Raw genomic sequence first — 19,166 nt, 5'->3', positions numbered from 1 at the left:
AATCTGTTGGTGTTTATTGAGCATCTACTGTGTGTCAGACACTCCTCTAGGTACTAGAGACAGAGCAATAAACAAGCTAGACAATGGTGCTTATATCCCAGTGACCACGGGCCTTGGATAATAATCAGTCACTACATGCAGAATCAGTCCTGGGTGATGGGTGCTGTGGGATAGAGTGCAGTCTTTTTCTGCCTCTCTCAATGAAGTATTCATCTTGCCAGCGGGTTCTGAAGACTTTTCCTCCAGAACCTGGAATCTTGCTGCAGAGACCTTGGTCAGCCCAAGAGCTCAGGCTGCATCCCGACGCCTTGAGGAGGTTTCCAGGCTGGGAGAGAAGCCTGGACCTGGTGTGTACCCTCTGTGTAGCATGCACACCTCCCTCCCAGCATGGCTGCCAAGGGGGCAGTCTGCTTCTGGTGACCTGAGATGATTTGCCTTCCCCTGGCATTTACCGTTTGTTGTAAAGACACACAACTTTGAGATCTGGAATCTCCCTGGGATGAGAGCCAAATAGTGAGACTTCCGTATCCCTGGGACACAGTGCCCTCCATATCTCTTGGCCCTACATGAGAGGAGTAGGGAATGAGAGCCATGGGAGAGGGCTGGATGCTAAAGCTGCCTCCAATCCTGGTCCTCAGGCACCATGCCACCCTCCATGTTCTCTCCTGGATGACCTGTACTGAGCTTTGCATAAGTGAGAAATGGACGTCACCGTGAGGCCTCTGACTCAGGGCTCATTCTCCCCAGCCCCCAACCTGGCCCTCAGTAGGGGTATATGAGGTGGTCGTGTCAGGCTAAGCCATGAGCCTCCATGGCGCACCCAGCAGGTCCTCCGTGCACAGCCCCTCCCAACCTCGGGCTAGCCTGGACAACAGATCACGCAGGGGCTCCGGCACAGCAGTCCCCTCAGGCACGCCAGCCAAGGGACAGCCTCCCAGAAGTAGGTGTAGGAGCCATGTGGCATGGAAGAGTCACAAGATAGTCTCTGCTTCTAGGAGCCTCTGCAGGTGAGCCTCTGCAGGTGAAGTGCAGGCACCAGGGCCCTCTGTGCTGAAGACCCTTTGCGGGACCACACCTGACACCACCTGGAGAGAGAGGCTTTTGAGTGGAAGGACCATTTTAGACCTAGAGAAAGGCAGGACACTGGGGCAAAATGTCCTGGGTTCAAATCCCAATTGTACCACAGATGCTTCACCTCTCTCTAAACCTCAGTTTTCTGATCTAGAGAAAAGATGGAGAAATGATAATTAGCCTTTATCATGGTAAGGATGAAATGAGAGCTACACATAAATGTCTGAAATAAAATGACATTTTTACTCTCAGAACGAAAAATTCCTATCCCTGCAGCAGTTTCCCCTGGATATGGTTACTGAGGAGAATGAGGTTTGGTAGAGACATCCCCAGGGCTACCGGCCAGGTGACAATGCCCCAGCACAATCAGTTGCCCCCACTCCCCACCCCTCAGCAGGCCCAGGCTCCAATCAAGAGGCTGTGATAAGCAGGACAACCAGCCACCCTCGAGCCAAGGTGAGTGAACCTTGCCCCAGAGGCCTGTCCCAGCTGGAACAGAGACGCTGTCCTCGGCCACACCATGGCGGGCCTGCTGTGCTTCATTCTGCTCAGCGCCTCCCTGGCCAGCCTCCCATTGCCAGGTGGAAGTGGTAAGTGCCCCTCAACCTGCAGACTGCAGAGGTGGCCCCCGGGGAGGAGGAGGAAGGGTGAGGAGTCAGAGCGATGCCCTTGAATCTGGTTGGTGGGTGTCCATCCCACGTCAAAGGCTAGCATGAGACAGCTGTGCTTGGTGGTCTCAGCCAAGGGTAGCTTAAGGCCAGGTGTGCCTCCCTGTGGGTGGAGAGTCAGCGGGTCAGAGGTCACAAAGACAGATAAAAACACATCCACAGAGAAAGAGGGAGAGAGACAGAGACAGGGATAGACAAAAACAGAGAAACGGAGACCGAAGACAGAGAGGCAGAGAGATGGAGAGAGAGGGAGGTGGCAGGCAGAGATAAAGACAAGTCCCCTCCCTCTGCCAAAGTGAGTGGAGAGAGAGAGGAGAGCAAAGGGGTCACAAGCAGAGATGAATTTCCATGGCAGGGCAGAGAATGAGGGAAAAGCTGGTGTCACCATCCTCAGACTAGCTCAGCCAGGGTGAAGGGCTCCCCTACTCAAGACTGGACAGATGGGCCTCTCTGGACCTTCCAGATTCCCAGGGCTTGACCAGAGAGAAAAAGCTCAGAAAAGGGAGAAGCAGAGTAAAGTCAGAAGAAAGAGTGGAGGTGGTGGCCTTACTCCTGGAAGGATGCTGGGGCTTGTCTGCTTCCTGGGTCAAGTGCAAGGACAGGAGCACTGAGGAGCAGACAGAGGGGACTCAGGTGTGCAGGAGATGAGGAAGTGGTAAACAGTAAAAAAGAGAGAGAAGAAAACAGAACAGGGGAATGATGAAGGTCGTTGGGGACCTTCACGTAGGGGAATGACGAAGGGGAGAAACCGATGTGTGGGTTCTATTTCAAAGCAAGTGCTTGATAGTAGAGCAGATATTTGGAGTAGTGAGGGAGGGGCCCACAAATTACAAGATTGAGCCTGGCACTGTTAGGATAATAAAGAAATGGGGAATTTGGGAAAGTAATTTGAAGTAGGAATGAAGCTAACCTTTACTGAGCACCTAATGTGTACCAAACTGAACACTAGGAACTGTATACAATCTTTAAAACAATTCTAAGAAGTAGGTATGTATGGTAATTTCCATTTGCCAATATTAAGTAGTAGGTGACCAAGACATATTTGAAAGTCAAGTCTCCTTGATTCTGCAATCCTGTTTTTTAGTGTAGGACATGGGGATTTAGAGTTCTGAGATGAGGAGAGGCATGAATCATGGTGAGAGAATTGAAAACAAAGAGCCCAGGATGAAAGTTGGGGCTAGAAATAGCAATTTGTAGAGTCTTTTATAATGGCGAGCCTCTAAATTCTTCGGTGAAGAAAAGATAGAGAGAAGAGGTGGGCATTAGCTCAGCTGGTTAGAGCATGGTGCTCTTAACAACAAGGTTGCCGGTTCGACCCCCACATGGGCCACTATGAGCTGCGCTCTCCACAACTAGATTGAAACAACTACTTGACTTGGAGCTGATGGGTCCTGGAAAAACACACTTAAAATAAATGAAAGTTTTAAAAAAAAAGATAAAGAGAGAAGTGCAGAGGGGGAAGAAAAGAATGTGAGGGTCTCCAATACCACAATGAAAACAAGAAAAGGAGTGTGGGTGAGTGAGAGACAAACAAGACTCAACTAGAGAGGTAGGGACAATTCAGCTGTAGATACACATTATAAGGAGGACCCAGAGACGCTCTGATCCAAGCCATTTTAATTGGCAGAGCATGACTCATTTGTGAGTCATGAAATCAATTTGGTGGGTTTTTTAAAACTGAAATAGAACAGAATCAAGTAGAAAATTTTATAATAAGTGCCATTTCGTAGAAAATAGTAGTAAGTACTATTTCTTGAAATTATGTTTCAATTGTGCTGATGTGTGTCCTGGGACTTTATGTATAAATCGTACTTTTCATTGTAGATTGTGATCAAAACAGTTATCAGAACTCCCTACTTAACTCAGCTGAGACCTTGAAGGGTGGGGTTCAGGATGGGGCTGGAACTGGACAGGTACAGCCTGAGCCAGAGCTCAGAGGGCAGTAGCCTCAGGGAGGGAAGGTGACAGTGACCTGGAACCACTCTGAGAAGGGGGAGTTTAAGAAAGAGGGTTGGGGTTGTCCACGTAAAGCTGGGTGTGAATGTGCAGGGAGGCTGGTGAGTTGTTTGGATGGGGTGTGTTTACTTCCCAAGAGAAGGATGTGTGGGGTCTAGAATAGATATTTTGTACTGTAATGGAGCAGTTGTGAGGGAGATGGGCATTTCCTTCCCAGCTGCCTTAGCGCATGAGGAAGGAGAGTTTTCAGGTACTTTCAACTTTGTTTTCTTCCCTGTGTTCTAGTGTTCATTAACCGGGAACGTGCCAATACTGTCCTGGAGAGGTTCCGGAGGGCGAATTCATTTCTAGAAGAGATGAAGAAAGGAAACCTTGAAAGAGAGTGTTTGGAAGAGACCTGTTCCTACGAAGAGGCCCGAGAAGTCTTTGAGAACATCGAGAAGACGGTAAGGGTTGGTGAGACAGAGAGACCAGTTCTGCACTATGCTGAGCCCGAAACGGGTGTTGGCTGACCCTGGTTACCCCTCTACTGGAGGCTGTCAGTATAGCCAGGGCTGGGCTACACTGCATGGCCTTCTGTGCTGTGGCCTCTGCTGGAAGGAGAGAGCAGCCAGGGAGGGACTTCCTGGTGTGGAGACTGTGAGTCCTGCTACCGCTTGCAGCGGTATTCATTCCTGTCTCCTCACCTACCAGGTGAGGCACAGCAACTTGTTTCATGGGTGGGAAAACTGAGAGGAACTGTGGCCCAAAACCAGTTACAAGAGTTATGAGAACTTCTGAAGGTATTGTTAAATCAATTCTAAAACATGAAAAGTTTATTTAAAAATTATTCACGGCCTGGGCCAACACCTCCCTGGGCTGGGCCATGCACACAGAGACATTTGGCCCACTGGATTTTTTCTCAAATCCATGGCCACCACCATTTGACATCAGGCACCTGAGTTGCACCCCTGAGAGTGCCTGGCACACAGACACCACAGATTCTGGGCCACGAGGCCCAATACCATGCCCGTGCAGCAGCAACAATGGCAACTCCAAAGGCACCAGTCCCCCTCACCCCTGAAATAGGTGAGGCCTCGGTCCCTGTCCTGAAAGTCGCTAATGAGCTTGGTTCACCTTGCAACGGGCTCTTGGGAAAGACGGTTGCCATGCAGAGGTGAGGTGGTAGTGGATGGTGGCTAGCTGAAACTGGGCAAGAATGGGAAGATGACACCTATAAGCTGAGAAGAACAGAGGAGACCAAGCAGGAGCTCTGCCAGAGACAGCTTGGCCAGGCTACTGCTGTCACCACCACACTAATGACAGTGGACCCCCGTCCACACTGCAGGACTGCAGTGGAGTGTCTACCAGCTGCTGGGCACTGGGGAGACCCGCAGCGCAGAGGCTCTTCATTGCACCCGGGAGACCACATGACTAACATCGTCTTAAAGGCGGCAGATAAGACTCACGCCGTAAGAGCTTCTGGGGAAAGCTCGTCTTCTGTGCTCTTCGAAGACAAGTCAAGTTGCAAGTCATGGCCAATCCAAGGAATTTAAATCAGAAGAATTTATTCGTGTGGATAACAGACTATCTCAGGGAGACATAATTGGAGTTCAGGAGAATCCTGGACAAACCAAGAAGGATCTGCTGAACATCATTCTCCACAAAATCACACTAGTGCCTCCTTGCTCACATATGTCACTTCATTCTCACTTTGGCCTCAAAGGCAAGGAAACAATATCATTGGAGATACTTGGGCTTGAACCTGAATGACTTTGTGAGGAAGAAATTTATTATCCACACTAAGAGCATCACATATACACGAAGTTTCTTGGATAAGTTAGGATTCCTAGACATTGAAATTCCCATGATGAAATTTCTCTCAAGGGGAGCTGTGGCCAAGCTTTTCATCGCCTACCACAGCGAGCTGGACATGAACTATACATAAGAATTATTCTAGAATGCTACCATAAGATGCCAGGCGTCAGTGGATTTGACCAGGTTTGTGAAATTGAATACCAGTTCCAGATGATTTGACTTTAAATCACCACCTGTGAATTTTCACATGGCCTCTGCAGATTGTTATGATCTCAGGAAATCATGGAGATTATGTCAGGGATGGTAAAGCATATTACAGACAGTTACAGGATCACCTACCATCCAAATGCCCAGAAGGTCAAACCCATGAGATTCACTACACCCAACCTTTCCAGAGAGTCAGCATGGTAGAAGAACTTGACAAAGCCCTGGGAGAAACTAACCTGCCAGAAGCTGCAAGAAAACTAACCTTTCAGAACTGAAGAAACTAAAATATTTCTTGATAATATCTGTGTGGCAAAAGCTATTGAGTGTCTTCCACCTCGGACCACAGCCAGACTCTTTGATAAGCTTGTCAGGGAGTTCCAGAAAGTGGCTTGCATCAGTCCCACATTCACCTGTGATCACCCACAGATAATGAGAACGTTGGCCAAATGGACCACTCTGAATACTCTGAGCTATTTGTAGTGAAGAAGGAAGTGTGCAGTGCCTACAGTGAGGTAAATAGTTCCATGAAGCAGCAAGCAGTTTTTTAAAGAACAGGCCAAAGCTGCTAATAATGAGGAGGCCATGCGCATAGATGAAAAGTTTGATACTGCATGGGACACCCACAGCTGGCTGTGGCATGGGCATCAATTGCAGCACCATGTTTCTCACAGACGCCAGTAAAGTCAAAGAAGTACTTCTGTTTCCGGCCATGAATCCTGAAAATGAGGAGAACACAGCAACCACTAATCCACCGGAGAGCACAACAGTTGGCACTTCTGTCTAGAAAACAGTGACTGTAAATTGGGTGACTCAGGCATCTTTGCACTTCTGCAAAATATCAAGGTCTGCAAAGGAATTCCTGTTTCTATCTGTTTGACTACTACTGTTCACTTCAGCCACCAATAGAAAGAAGAGGAATTGAGAATTCATTTTTACTCCTTGTTACCAAATAAATGAGTATTCTCTTCTAAAAAGTTATTCATAGTTTCAAGAACTATTTTCATTTTTAAATGTCCCTTTAATTCCCATATACATACATAGTTTTTTAAAATAATAAAAGTAATTTTAATGCCAATCCAAGTTCACGTTCTATCTTTTTCCTCAGCATCATTTCCCAAACATTTTTCCTTACTTCTGTGTAGCTACCATACTTATAATTTTAAAGAGTTAATTTATATCTTATTGTATGGACACATTTACTCCTTCATGTTTTGGCCATGTACATTATTTTATATTGCTATTATGAAAACACATAGATTTTTTCTGGATTATCTTCTAAGAATAGCTGCTCCAGAGAAGGATTACTGGATCAAAGGTTACCTACAAGTTGTAGTTTCAAGTAATTTGGAGAAAGCACACTCCACCCTGTCTCTCTGACTGAATGCAGCTACAAAACCTGTATAGAATGTGTGGAGCAGCTATTTGAGGATCCTGATAGGTCAATAGCAGCAGTGTATTGAAGAAGACTAGAATTCAAAGTGCCATATAATTGTGTTTACCCTTTTTTCTCCTCTAGTTCTTCAGATAACACTTGACCTGAATCTAATTGATATTTACAGATTCTCAACACCACCAGAATATGATTTCTTTCTAACCACCCATGGAACTTTCCACAAGATAGACCATATCCTGTGTCATAAAAAAAACACCTTAACAAACTTAAAAGACTGAAATTATACAAAATATTTTATCTGACCATAATGAAAGCAACCAAAAATCAGTAACAGGAAAATTTCCAAGTATATGGAAATTAAACAAATATACTTCTAAATAATCTGTAGGTCAAAGAAGAAGTCTCAAGGGAAGTTAAAAAATATTTTCAACTGAACAAAAATGAATATACAACACATAAAATCTGTAAGCTGCAGCTAAAATAACACTGATAGGGAAATTTACAGCATTAAATGTTTGTATTGGAAAAGAAGAAATGTCATAAATTGATAATCTAAGCTTCCACCTTAAGATACTTAAAAAAAAAAAACAGAAAAAAAACAGAGCAAAATAAAACCACAAACTTGGTTCCTTAAAATAACAGAAATTTATTCTCTCACAGTTCTGGAGACCAAAAGTTTGACGTCAAATTGTCCCAGGGTTGGTTTCCTTTAGAAGATCTGAGGGAGAACATGTACCATGCGTCTTTCTTAGCTTCTGGTAGCTGCCGGCAATCCTTGACATTCCTTGGCTTGTAGATGCATCACTCCAATCTCTGTTTCCATCTTCACATGACCTTCTCTCTGCGTGCCTCTGTGCATCCATTTCTGTCTATTATAAGCACATTCTCATTGATATAGAGCCCACCCTAATCTAGTATGAGCTCATCTCAATCCTATTTCAATCACATCTGCAAAGACCCTATTTCCAATTAAGGTCATGTTCTGAGGGTGCACCTGAACTTGGGGGGTGAGAGAGGGACAATATTTAACCTACTATAGACAGCAAAAAAAAAATTTTTTTAAGACTATGAACACTTTGTAGTGTAATATAGGCTCTTGACGCCTTATTTTAAGCTAAGTACTAATTGCCACTTTTAAAATTAACATAATGATTATTCACCAAGCATCCAATCTTTTACTGAATTTTTGACCCAAGTATCTCAACTGAAAACCATTCATTGGTCAGCTTGGGGTAGCAAACAGAACAAACCATTTTTGGTACAATCTATTTCTTGATGATTAACTTTAAATTCTTAATATTCAACAGAAATGGTGCATTTCGAATGATTAAAGCCACTATAGATGCAGAAAATCTGAAAAAACTTCCCTTTTAGATTGAATAGTTCTAGAGCAATTTGTTCCAGAAAATGAGCTCTGTTTGGAAAATAGCATCTTCAGGTTGAGTTACTAGATATGGTTGTTATTGGTGTAAAGTCCTAATGCATTTTAAAATTTGTTTCCCTTTTAGAATGAATTCTGGAATAAATACAAAGGTGAGATGTTTTCTACTCTAATCTTAAGTGAGAAGTATTCATCATTAGGATATTTAAATTGGGAGAGATTGTATTTGAATTTTGAAAATGTTTCTTGAATATCATTTCTGCTCCTGTTTAAATCTTATTTAATACTTCTCCCCTCTGAGTGTTTTCATAACATTTATTGTAAAATAGATTTTTATAACTTTATGTTAATTCTGGTTTTGTTGCTTACTTAAATATAGATTTAAATCAGTTCATTCTCATTTGAGGATACCAAATTTGATGATAATTTTTTTAATCCAAGTATGTTAACTAGAAACAAAATACAGAGTCTAAAAATTGGGTCCTCTAATAAGGTGACCATCTTGATTTAATGCTGATCACATCTGAAGTGGTATTGTCACTTATGTTTCATTCTAGTAACAGTATTCAGGTTTCTCACAATTGAACTTATCTCTAAATTAGATTGCTCAAATGCACGAAGAAATGTGAAGTCCCATGTGACAGACAGTAGTCTCTGAATTCTCATTTTATACCCAGAGCATTTGGAAAGAGGAATCCTAACATTCCTCTTGTCAATGCTCAGCCCGGAAATAAGTGTCAGGCAAGCACGTATCCTCCTTCCTTCCAGCTGATCCCACGTACTCATCAGCTCAGAGCTCCTCACTTTGATGTTAAAACACTGTCAAACATTTCAGCAAAAATTGGAAAGGTCAGTCAATGATCCAGTTAGATAAGGGCATCACGTACACATGGCCACAAAAAGCGGGAATAAAATGAAGTTCAGGTGGGAGGAATTGTTTACAGGGAAACAGGAAGATTTCCAAGTTCACTCAAGTTATCTGAAAAATGTGTGCCAAGATCAACACAGCAAAGTCATTTTCGTGATGATGGAAATTGCCTGCAAGCTTTAGTTTCCAAATCTTTTCTTTGCAGATGGCGACCAGTGTGAAAGCAGTCCTTGCCTGAATCAGGGCACGTGTAAAGACGGCCTCGGGGAATACGCCTGCACCTGCTCAGAAGGCTATGAAGGCAAAAATTGTGAATTAAGTGAGTTCCTCTTCTTGGTGTACCTTCAAGGCAGAGTTGTCTGAAGAATCAAAGGTGGGAAATAGGGAAGAAGCTAACAGGCCCAAGGAAACAGTCTCACATCACTTCTGACTTAGGCTCTGAGCTCCACTGTGATGTACCACTGTAATAAGAGAAAAAACAAGAATCAGTAAATGCCTAACTGTGTGCTAAAATCCACTCAGTTTTGGAGTACAATGAGACACACAGTCACTTGTCTGTTCCTCTGAGAGAGGGTATGGAACATTAGTAAAGAGTGTAGCCCATTAACATAGAAACGAAAACTGACTTTCTTCTTGGAGTAGAATGTACCCCTCGTTGTTGTTACTTACATTCCTGTGTCCCCGGGCAATGGTTCTAAATCACTACTTTTCACTTGTGTGTGTTAGTGCAAATATCAATACTGAATGTCGGGGATTGTCCAATTATAAGAATTTGATATATTTAATTATTTCGGCATGGAAAGGTCACTGAAAGTTTTCCTAATATTGTGATTAATTTTAAAATAAAAATTAGGTTCGTATTAGACCAGTTTTCGTTAAAGAGAAAGATTTGTATTTATTTTAAGTTACTTAATTTATAATCTTTAGAATGTGCTCTTGGATTGGACTGTTTTGGAATTTTCCCCGATGGGAATATCAGTTATGCACCATCCATCCCAAGTCCAGAGCTGCCACCCCTGCACACCTTTCGGCTGACCCCAGAGCCATTGTGAATGTTTTCTAAAGTTCCATCTTTGCACTGTAATTATTTTTCCATCAAAACCTAAATGTGGAGTGTAAAGTAAATTGCCAGTATGGCATCACGTGATGTGAGTTTAGAGTTTGATGTTCAGTGTATACTGGAAGCAGGTGGGTGATTCTGGCTTAGTCAGAGCTGCTTAACTGTGAGGGGTGAGCCCAGCCGGCCTAGAGGTCTGGAAAACTGACCTTGGCCGAGGGAGCGCTATGCCAAGAGCTTCACATGACCTGTGAGGTTTTCCTGTCAGGTGGTGTGACCTCTACCACTTTACAAAAGAAGAAACTGAGGTCCATGGGTTTAAATAACTTGCTCAAATCACACAATAAGTGATGGGAGGTCCGGTTTGGAACTTGAGTTGGCCTGACCCCAGGATGTGCGCTGCCTGTTTCTCCTTCCTGCTACAAAGAAGCCCCGATGCCATTCTCTGAGGCCCTTATTCCACATGGAATCCTGTAGCCTCAGAGTGGATAGGTATGTGGCCACTCTGCCAGGCTCTGCCTTAGCAACTGGCCCCAGAGCCCACCCTCCTGCATGAGGCCCATCCATGGTGGTCAGCACCCATGTGCCTTTTTAAGGCTAAACTTGAGACCCTCCCTGTCTCCAGGGCCTAACTGGGCATGCTCAGGTTACTTCAGCACCTTCTGGAAGGCTGGTGCCCAGGGCCTGCAGACGCTCAGCTCTCACTGAGTGGATGCCACGGTTTCCCCAGATAGTCTGGGGAGGCAGCAGGGCAGTGAGAAGAGCACACATGGAGGCATGGTCCCCTCATCCCTCCAGCCTGCTCTGGGCAGCCTGTCTCATTTGCACTGGGACCAGCTGATGGGCATCAGCCACCTGCCTCTGGCCCTTTGCTCGAGCCATGTGGCTCAATGTGGGGCTGACTGGTGGGTCTATATCCCCCTGGTGTTGCTATCCTTCCTCCCAGCAAGCTGCAGCCTCACTGTCCCCAACCTGTCCTGAGAGCCAACATGCTTCTTTCACAGCCACACGGAAATTCTGTAGCATTGACAATGGGGACTGTGACCAGTTCTGCAGTGAAGAGAAGAACTCTGTGGTGTGTTCCTGTGCCAGAGGGTACATCCTGGCTGACAACGGCAAGTCCTGCATCTCCACAGGTAGGAGGAACATGGAGACACCCCAGCAGGTTCTCTGAGCCAGAGAGGCCAGCCGTTTCCAGGCCAGTGAGGCATATGCCAGTGCTGGTGAGAGGGACAGCTGGAGCATCCTAGGTAGGCCCTGAGGTTTGGAAACAGACTCACTGTTTTTGTCAGCCATCTGAAAAATGGGAACAGTATTACCTAACTGCTTAGTGAATATGAAAATGTGAGAGGATAATTCATGGAGGGCGCTTTGCACAGCGCCTGGCTCATAGCAAACCCTAAGTGACTACATAATGAGCGCGGGGAAGGCGTGTTTTGTTTCCTTGGAAGGGTGGAGAGCTTGGGTGTCTAGGAGTCACAGTGGACAAAGGCAAGAGTGCAGGCCGGTAAGGGGCAGTGCAGGCCCGACTGTTGGAGCTTTGGAGTTGGGGATAGGTTGCAGGGGCCAGAAGGGGAACCGAGGACCCTCAAGAACTGATTTAGGTTGTGTGGGCCCCAGTGTTAATACAATTTATTTTTTCTTTTCCTCAATAAAATCCAGATGCCGTGAGTGTGGCCTAAAAGCTCACAGGGCACATGAGCTACCAAGGGGCTGAGTGAACGACCAGGTCCCTGGCTTGGGAGAGCCCTGGTCTCATACACTGTAGGAAGTCCCTCCTGTGCTGCAAAGCTGACCTCTGGCCAGAAGTTCTGAGAGTCCACTTCTTTTTTTTTTTTTTTTTTAACTTAATCTACTTCTCACATAGACCCTAACTTACTCCTCAAAGAGTGGTCCCCTGACTGGCCAACAGCTTTGGCATCATGGGGGTGGGGGTGGGGAGTAGAAATGCAGTCCTGAGCTGCTCCAGGAGGTGGAAACATTCCAGGATGACTGTAATTATGTAATATTAACACTCTCAACTAGCAAAAGACTGTCATTTACATTTCTATTGGTAATGAGACTTTAAACTTAAGCTGGTTCAAAAACAGGGGTAGACTCATGACATGCATGCAAACATTTTTTAATTCCAGGAATAATCACAAATCAATTTAAAATAAAGTGTGATGTTTGAAAATAAAATCAAGTAAACTACTTCCTAATTCAGAATGTCAAAGGGCAGTGATTACGAATGTTAACACGGAACTAGCAAACCATAGGGTGAAGAAGTCTTTATCTCCAGCTAACACATTCACCAAGAGTCTACTGGGGCGATGGGGTGGTGGGGGGCCCTTGAGGTCCTGCAGGAGCACATGCAACACTAAAACGAACTAAGTTTTGCTTATCTGAGCTTAGAAAAACACAAGGCCGCAGAGAGAAGCCATCCATTTTCATATCTGCCATTTTCCTGTGTCTCCTCTCTTCGGTCCTCCACACCTCTCCCTTCCTCTGTCCTGCTTTGCCCTCTTTCTGCCTCAGTTCCCTAGTTGATACTACAGAAAGGAAGCTTTCTCATGTTGACTGCCATCTCCCCTGTGCTTGGTGCTTTTAAGGATAGCTGTCATTTTTTTAGACATTATCGTTCAAAGCCATGTCACAGTACTCCTGATTATGCCTCAGACTGTTTCTACATATTGTCTCTTTTGCCCAGAACACTTTCCCCCCCAAAAAAAAAAATTCACTAAGAAATGTTTCAAACACACAGCAGGGTTGACAGGATTTGACAGTGAGCACCCATATGCCCCCACCTGGGTTCTACCATGAACAGCTCACTATACTTGCTTCAGTACCTGTCTGCCCCACATGTGTCCTCTGTCCATCCACAAGCCACCTTATTATTTTGATGCATTTCCAAGTAGATTGCAGATATGCCCTTCGATGCTTCAGCATACTGGTCAGCCCCACAGGTCAGTGTCCACAGCACGGTCATGTAGGTAGAGTTGATCCACAGGGGGCTGCACCGATACGAAGCGCACATTCCCTGCATTGTGATAATTGTACCCACCTTGTAACCCAACCCCCACCAAGACATAGAGCACTCCGCACCCCAAAACTTTCTCACACCCTTTCCCAGTTCCCAAGCCCACTCCTCACTCTCTCCCACCTGCATTTTTCAAGGCTGTTTCACCCCATTACGGTGAGGGTTAGACCCTGTCTCCGGCCTCCCTGACTGGCCCATGCCATTTTTTGGTTTTGCTTTGTTTTCTTTTTCAGAGCTTTTTCCCTGTGGGAAACTCACTCACGGACGTTGGAAGAGGTCAGTGACTCTGGCCCCCAACACCAGTGAGGATTCCCCTGAAACCATCGTGCTGGAGGAGTATGACCCTGGAGACCTGACTCCCACCGAGAACCCTTTCCATCTACTAAACTTCACCAACACGGAGAGGAGCCCTGCAGAGGATGAGAACAGCCTCATCCGTATAGTCGGCGGGAGGGACTGCAAGGAGGGCGAGTGTCCCTGGCAGGTAACTGCTGAGCACACTTAGGGAGTTCACTGGATAGGGGACCCGTCCTTGCTGGGCACTGCCACTACAGCCATCGAGGCCAAGGCCATCGATGTGGCCCCTCTCATGTGGTCTCTCAGCAGGCTTTGAGCTCCAGTGCTCAAGGAGCCTGAGATGAGAAGAGACCGGGCCCTCATCCCCCACCCCACCCCCACTACCCATTCCCATCTGTGTGCAGAGGATTTGAGTCCTAAAACCTCTACCTACAGGGGAAGGAGAGATGAGGCGCCAGTTTAGGCTGCAGGTTCGGGTCAGCAGGGAGAGGACCTCTCCCCAGATGGTGGGTGAGGCCTTTGATTGCTCTTCTGTTTGGCTGGAGGCAGAAAGATTCACTCTCCTTGTTTCATTTCTACTTTGATAAATTTTTTTTACTCAAACACCTAAATCCTAATGAGGCAGACAGACAGTACCTTAGAGAAAAGTACATCCATTAGTTTTCAAAGGTAAAAAAAAAATTTAAAAAAATCACTCTTTCATTGTTGATTTGGACTAAGGCTGCCAGGTTTAGCAAATGAAAACACAAGACATCCACTTAAATTTGAATTTCAGATAAATAATGCATAATTTTTAACATAAGTATATCCCAGATATTACATGGGACATACTTATACTAAAAATTGTTTGCTATTTATTTGATTCAAATTTAAATGGATGTCCTCTATTTTATCTGGCCAAGCTAACTTGGACTTTTAAACTTTTTAGTGTCCAAAGCCCAAACAGCTTCTCCTATAAGCAAAAATCCAATCCCAAAGCTGCCATAACTTTTAGAAATTACCTCAGCTCACCCTTCACCTCCAAGCTACAGGACAGATATGCATTTGTCTGAATTATCAAGAGCCCAAGGAAAGGACATTTCAACATCTAGTCATCTAATACATATTTATGGAAAACTGGTTGTATGTCAGGCACAGAATTGGGGGTTGTGAATGTAGGCCCTGAAACCATCAGAGCTACTTCTCTGACCTATAGATATCTAGATCTAGAAAGGGAAGTGAGATGCACCCAAATGAACACAATTCAAGTTGATGTGTGATAAAGGCCACAGAAGTGGTGCCGGTGGGATTATAATGAAGTTCCACTGGGATGCATAGGACAAGCTCCCCACAGGGCAGAGGTATCTGACTGGAGCTCTGTGAGTGGCTTTAGATGGAGCTCCACAGGAGGAGAGGACAGGGAAGGGCACTCTGGCAGAAGTTCCTCCAAAGGGTCCCTTAGCGAGTCTGTTGGCATTTGTGATTCTTGTTCTCCTGGTTCCAGTCTTAGCAGGTTGCCTCATCTCCATCTTTAGGAAGAGCAGATGGTGTCCAAGTCTTAGAAAGACTGCCTCTCCCTCACTCATCACCCAAGTTGGATTACGAGTAGATAACTTATGCAAAAAACAAAAAACAAAACAACAAAAAACCCCACAAAAAAACAAATTAGTAGAGACAGTCCCCAACTTACAGTGGTTCGACTTACACTTTTAGACAGTGGTGCAAAAGTGATACACATTGATCTTTCCTGGGCTAACGGCATGTGGTAAGACACACTCTCATGATGCTGGGCAGCAGGAGTGAGCTGCAGCCCCCCGTCAGCCATGTGATCAGGAGGGTGGACAACTAACACTCTACAGTGACCTGTGTTGCCAGTGTTTTTGGTTATTGTGTTCTGAGCACGTTTAAGTTCAGCTAGGCTAAGCTATTAACATGATGCTAAGTAGGTTAGGTGTACAAAATGCATTTTCGACTTAGGATATTGTCAACTTAGGATGGGTTTGTTGGGATGTGACCCCATCATAAGTCAAGGAGCATCTGTACAACATATTAGTCAGAAACATCTTCAAGGATTCTTTTAGAACTTGATGTTAATTATTTCATTAACCTACACATATCCTCAGCCAATAACTGTTGCTTAGGGGATGTGGAATTCCCTAGGGAAAGGAAAAACAAAAAAATGCTCCGTCTCTGGATTTGCAAGCCTGGTTCTTTGGGAAGGAAAGGAAAATAAGAGAATTGTGTGTGGTGCCTCTCACTTGTCCCGTCAATGCTCATTCCCAGGTCGAATACCCCTTACTCCAAATGCCAGGTCAGGGTGGAAATCCCTTCCAGGAGTAGCCACGTGAATTACAAGGAAATTAACCATGTTGGTGATATTCCATAGGCTGTGGGCGATTGGCTTGAATGGTTGAACTGTTCTAGAGACCAGAAGTTAGGCCAGTTAAGACAAGCATTTTCTCCAAAGACTGGCTTCTGCCTGGTCTGAGGTATAATTCACAGGCCCATAGACACCACAAGTTTTTACCACAGTGAAAATTGTTTTTCTGTGCATAACACTTTAGAGAGTGCTATGACAGATCCAGAAGAAATAAAAGACTAATCTCTGCTGTTCCATATCCTGACTTTATGGTCCAAATAGAGAAAGAGATAGGTAAATTGTGACAGAACCCTACTCAGTAGCTAGCTCTTGGCACTTAGTAAGGCCTCAACAAATACCTGTGGAGCAAATGAATAAGTCAGTTTGTTGGCTGGTACATGAAGCAAAGACCAGAAGGCATGAAGGGCTGCCCAAACCTGTGCCACAGAATCGAGGAGTAGGTGGGGAGGATGTGGGAAGGTGCTGTGGGGTCGACTGTCAGCTGCCTCTTGGAGAGTGTGCCAGGATGCCAGCCTGAACAGCCAGTGGGACACACAGGAACAGGCATGGTGACCAGCTGTCGGGAGTTCTGCAGCACTGGCCACGTTGGGCCAAAGCCCATGGGGTCAGATGGGCACTGTGGGTGCACTGGCTTGGGCCTCACATTTCAGTCTAAAGATGCCACAAGTTCTCTTGGAGGAAAGGACAGCAGAGATGGGAGGACAGAAGCAGAAGAAGGCTCAACTGGGTACACTAGCTTCAGGATGGGGAGGCCCTGATCCAAATGGGGGAAATGGAGGGGAAGGCTTGAATTTAAGGTTCCAAATTTCTCTTTTCGGAAAGTCACACTCAATCTAGTTGGCTCCGGCATTCTCATTGCAGGCTCTGCTCATCAACGAGGAGAATGAGGGCTTCTGCGGAGGCACCATCCTGAATGAGTTCTATATCCTCACTGCGGCTCACTGTCTCCACCAATCCAAGAGATTCAAAGTGAGGGTAGGTAAGTGGTACCACACCCCTCAGCTGCTCTGCTGGGCCCACTGTCACTTCCTTATTTTCAGAGACCACTGGAACAGATCAAATTTGCTGGGAACACTGAACAAAATACTAGACTCCAGGGTGGGGGTTGGGGGCAGTTTCTCAGAGGAGGTGGAGCAGGAAAAGCAGGGGCAGAAGGAGACGGAGGGGAAGGAGGGGGAGGGGGAAGACGAGGGGAGGAGCATGAGAAGGTGGGGAGGAGAAGGAGGAGAGGTAAAGGGAGGACAGCATGGCCTTCCCCGAGCTGGCCCAGCCATCCTCCCACATGGTCCTTCCTGAGGCTCTTGGTTTGCACGCCCAGCCCAGTACTGAGGTGCTTCCTCTCAGTGACCTTTCCTCTGGGAAGACTTCCAGAGCCCCTCCACCCCCATCCCTTCAACAGTCTGAGCACTGAGTCCCTCTGCCTCTCATACTTTTGTCTGTGGGATGATTTCGTAATGTCTGTCCTCTACCAGACTCTAGAGCTGTTCCATGAAAATCCAGTGCAAGCCACAAATGTGACCCACATATGTAATTTTAATTTTCTAGTTACATAAAATTTTCTATTATACATTTTAAAGGTTAACAGGTGAAATTAATTTTAGTAATATATCTTATTTAACCCAATATACCCAAAATATTATCATTTCAATGTGTGATAAATTATAAAACTATTTTTGAGCTCTTCGGAATACTTTTTTCATTCTAAGTCTGAAATGTGACACTCACAGCACATCTCAGTTCAGACCAGTCATATTTTAAGTTCCCTGTTGCCCCTGTGGCTGGTGGCAGCCCTCTGGAGAGCGCAGGTCTAGATCGTAAGACCTTCGGCTCCCTGGTATCCCTGGCACACTGTACACAGGAAATGCCCGTCCTCAAATGAACTGAAAGTCACTGAAGTACTAAACATATATAAGAAAATGTGACTACTGGTTGCTTCTGGGTAGTGAAATTGAAAGTCATTTTTATCTATCTCTTTATGCGTTCCTATATTTTTCAAATTTTCTAGTGACCGTATACAATTTTTTAATCAGAAAAAAAAAACTACTTTAAAAAGCAACCCACGTGTGCAGGCATGGCCCAGACTGTGCTCTCACCATATTCCAGGTGATCGGAACACGGAAACGGAAGAAGGCAACGAGATGGTGCACGAGGTGGAAGTGATTATAAAGCACAACAAGTTTGTCAGGGAGACCTATGACTTTGACATCGCTGTCCTCAAGCTGAAGACACCCATATCCTTCCGCATGAACGTGGCCCCAGCCTGCCTGCCGGAGAAGGACTGGGCTGAGTCGACGCTCATGACCCAGAAATCCGGCATCGTGAGCGGTTTCGGGCGCACCCACGAGAAGGGTCGCACGTCCACCACCCTCAAGATGCTGGAGGTACCCTACGTGGACAGGAACACGTGCAAGCTGTCCAGCAGATTCACCATCACCCCAAACATGTTCTGTGCTGGCTACGACTCCAAGCCCGAGGATGCCTGTCAGGGGGACAGTGGGGGCCCCCATGTCACCGAGTTCAAGAACACCTATTTTGTCACCGGCATTGTCAGCTGGGGTGAAGGATGTGCACAGAAAGGGAAGTATGGAGTCTACACCAAGGTCACCAACTTCCTCAAGTGGATCGATAGGTCCATGAAAGCCAAGGCCAAGGCCCAGGGTGGGTGAGGGGTCCCTATGCCTCCCCCCATTAAAGTGATTGTCTGAACAGTTGCCATTCTGAACTGGCTGAATCCTGGAATAGGTTTCCTATCTGCAGTGATTAACATCGATCATCCTGATTTTGTTCTTGTTCTGTTATAGTGGGACATGAAATTTTCATTTGGAACTGTAGGTCCTGCCTTTGCTCCTTGCCAGGTTGGGAGATTGCTTCAGGAAATGTTATACTTTATAGGACAGGGGTCTAAACTCCCCAGGATGACTGCTCTGCTCAAAACCATGACAGGGCTATTTCCATTCATAGTATGTTTTTCTGTTTCTGATTGAGCTAAACTGACTTCTTGGCCAGTCATACTCAGAACACTTGAAAATAAATGAGCAAGGTTCTGGGAGTACAGAGAGAAAACGCAGCAGAGGTCAGGGCCAGCCCATAACT

At 45.6% G+C, this 19,166-nt stretch overlaps 1 protein-coding gene and 1 pseudogene across 1 annotated transcript; both read left to right on the top strand.

Moving 5' to 3' along the window:
* Positions 1-1,507: 1,507 nt before the first annotated feature.
* F10 (coagulation factor X) lies at positions 1,508-18,784 on the top strand. The gene is made up of 8 exons (XM_019746602.3): positions 1,508-1,661; positions 3,981-4,141; positions 8,601-8,625; positions 9,547-9,660; positions 11,403-11,534; positions 13,651-13,901; positions 16,935-17,052; positions 18,177-18,784. The coding sequence occupies exons 1-8, from the start codon at positions 1,592-1,594 to the stop codon at positions 18,737-18,739; spliced, it is 1,434 nt and encodes a 477-aa protein (XP_019602161.3). The 5' UTR covers positions 1,508-1,591; the 3' UTR covers positions 18,740-18,784.
* On the top strand, positions 4,879-6,610 carry LOC109455201 (lysine--tRNA ligase pseudogene; annotated as a pseudogene).
* Positions 18,785-19,166: the final 382 nt, after the last annotated feature.

The sequence above is a fragment of the Rhinolophus sinicus genome, chromosome 16 (genome assembly GCF_057876585.1).
Source record: "Rhinolophus sinicus isolate RSI-liver-muscle chromosome 16, RSI-T2T, whole genome shotgun sequence".
Classification (NCBI taxonomy): domain Eukaryota; kingdom Metazoa; phylum Chordata; class Mammalia; order Chiroptera; family Rhinolophidae; genus Rhinolophus; species Rhinolophus sinicus.
This window is presented reverse-complemented; position numbering and strand designations above follow the sequence as displayed.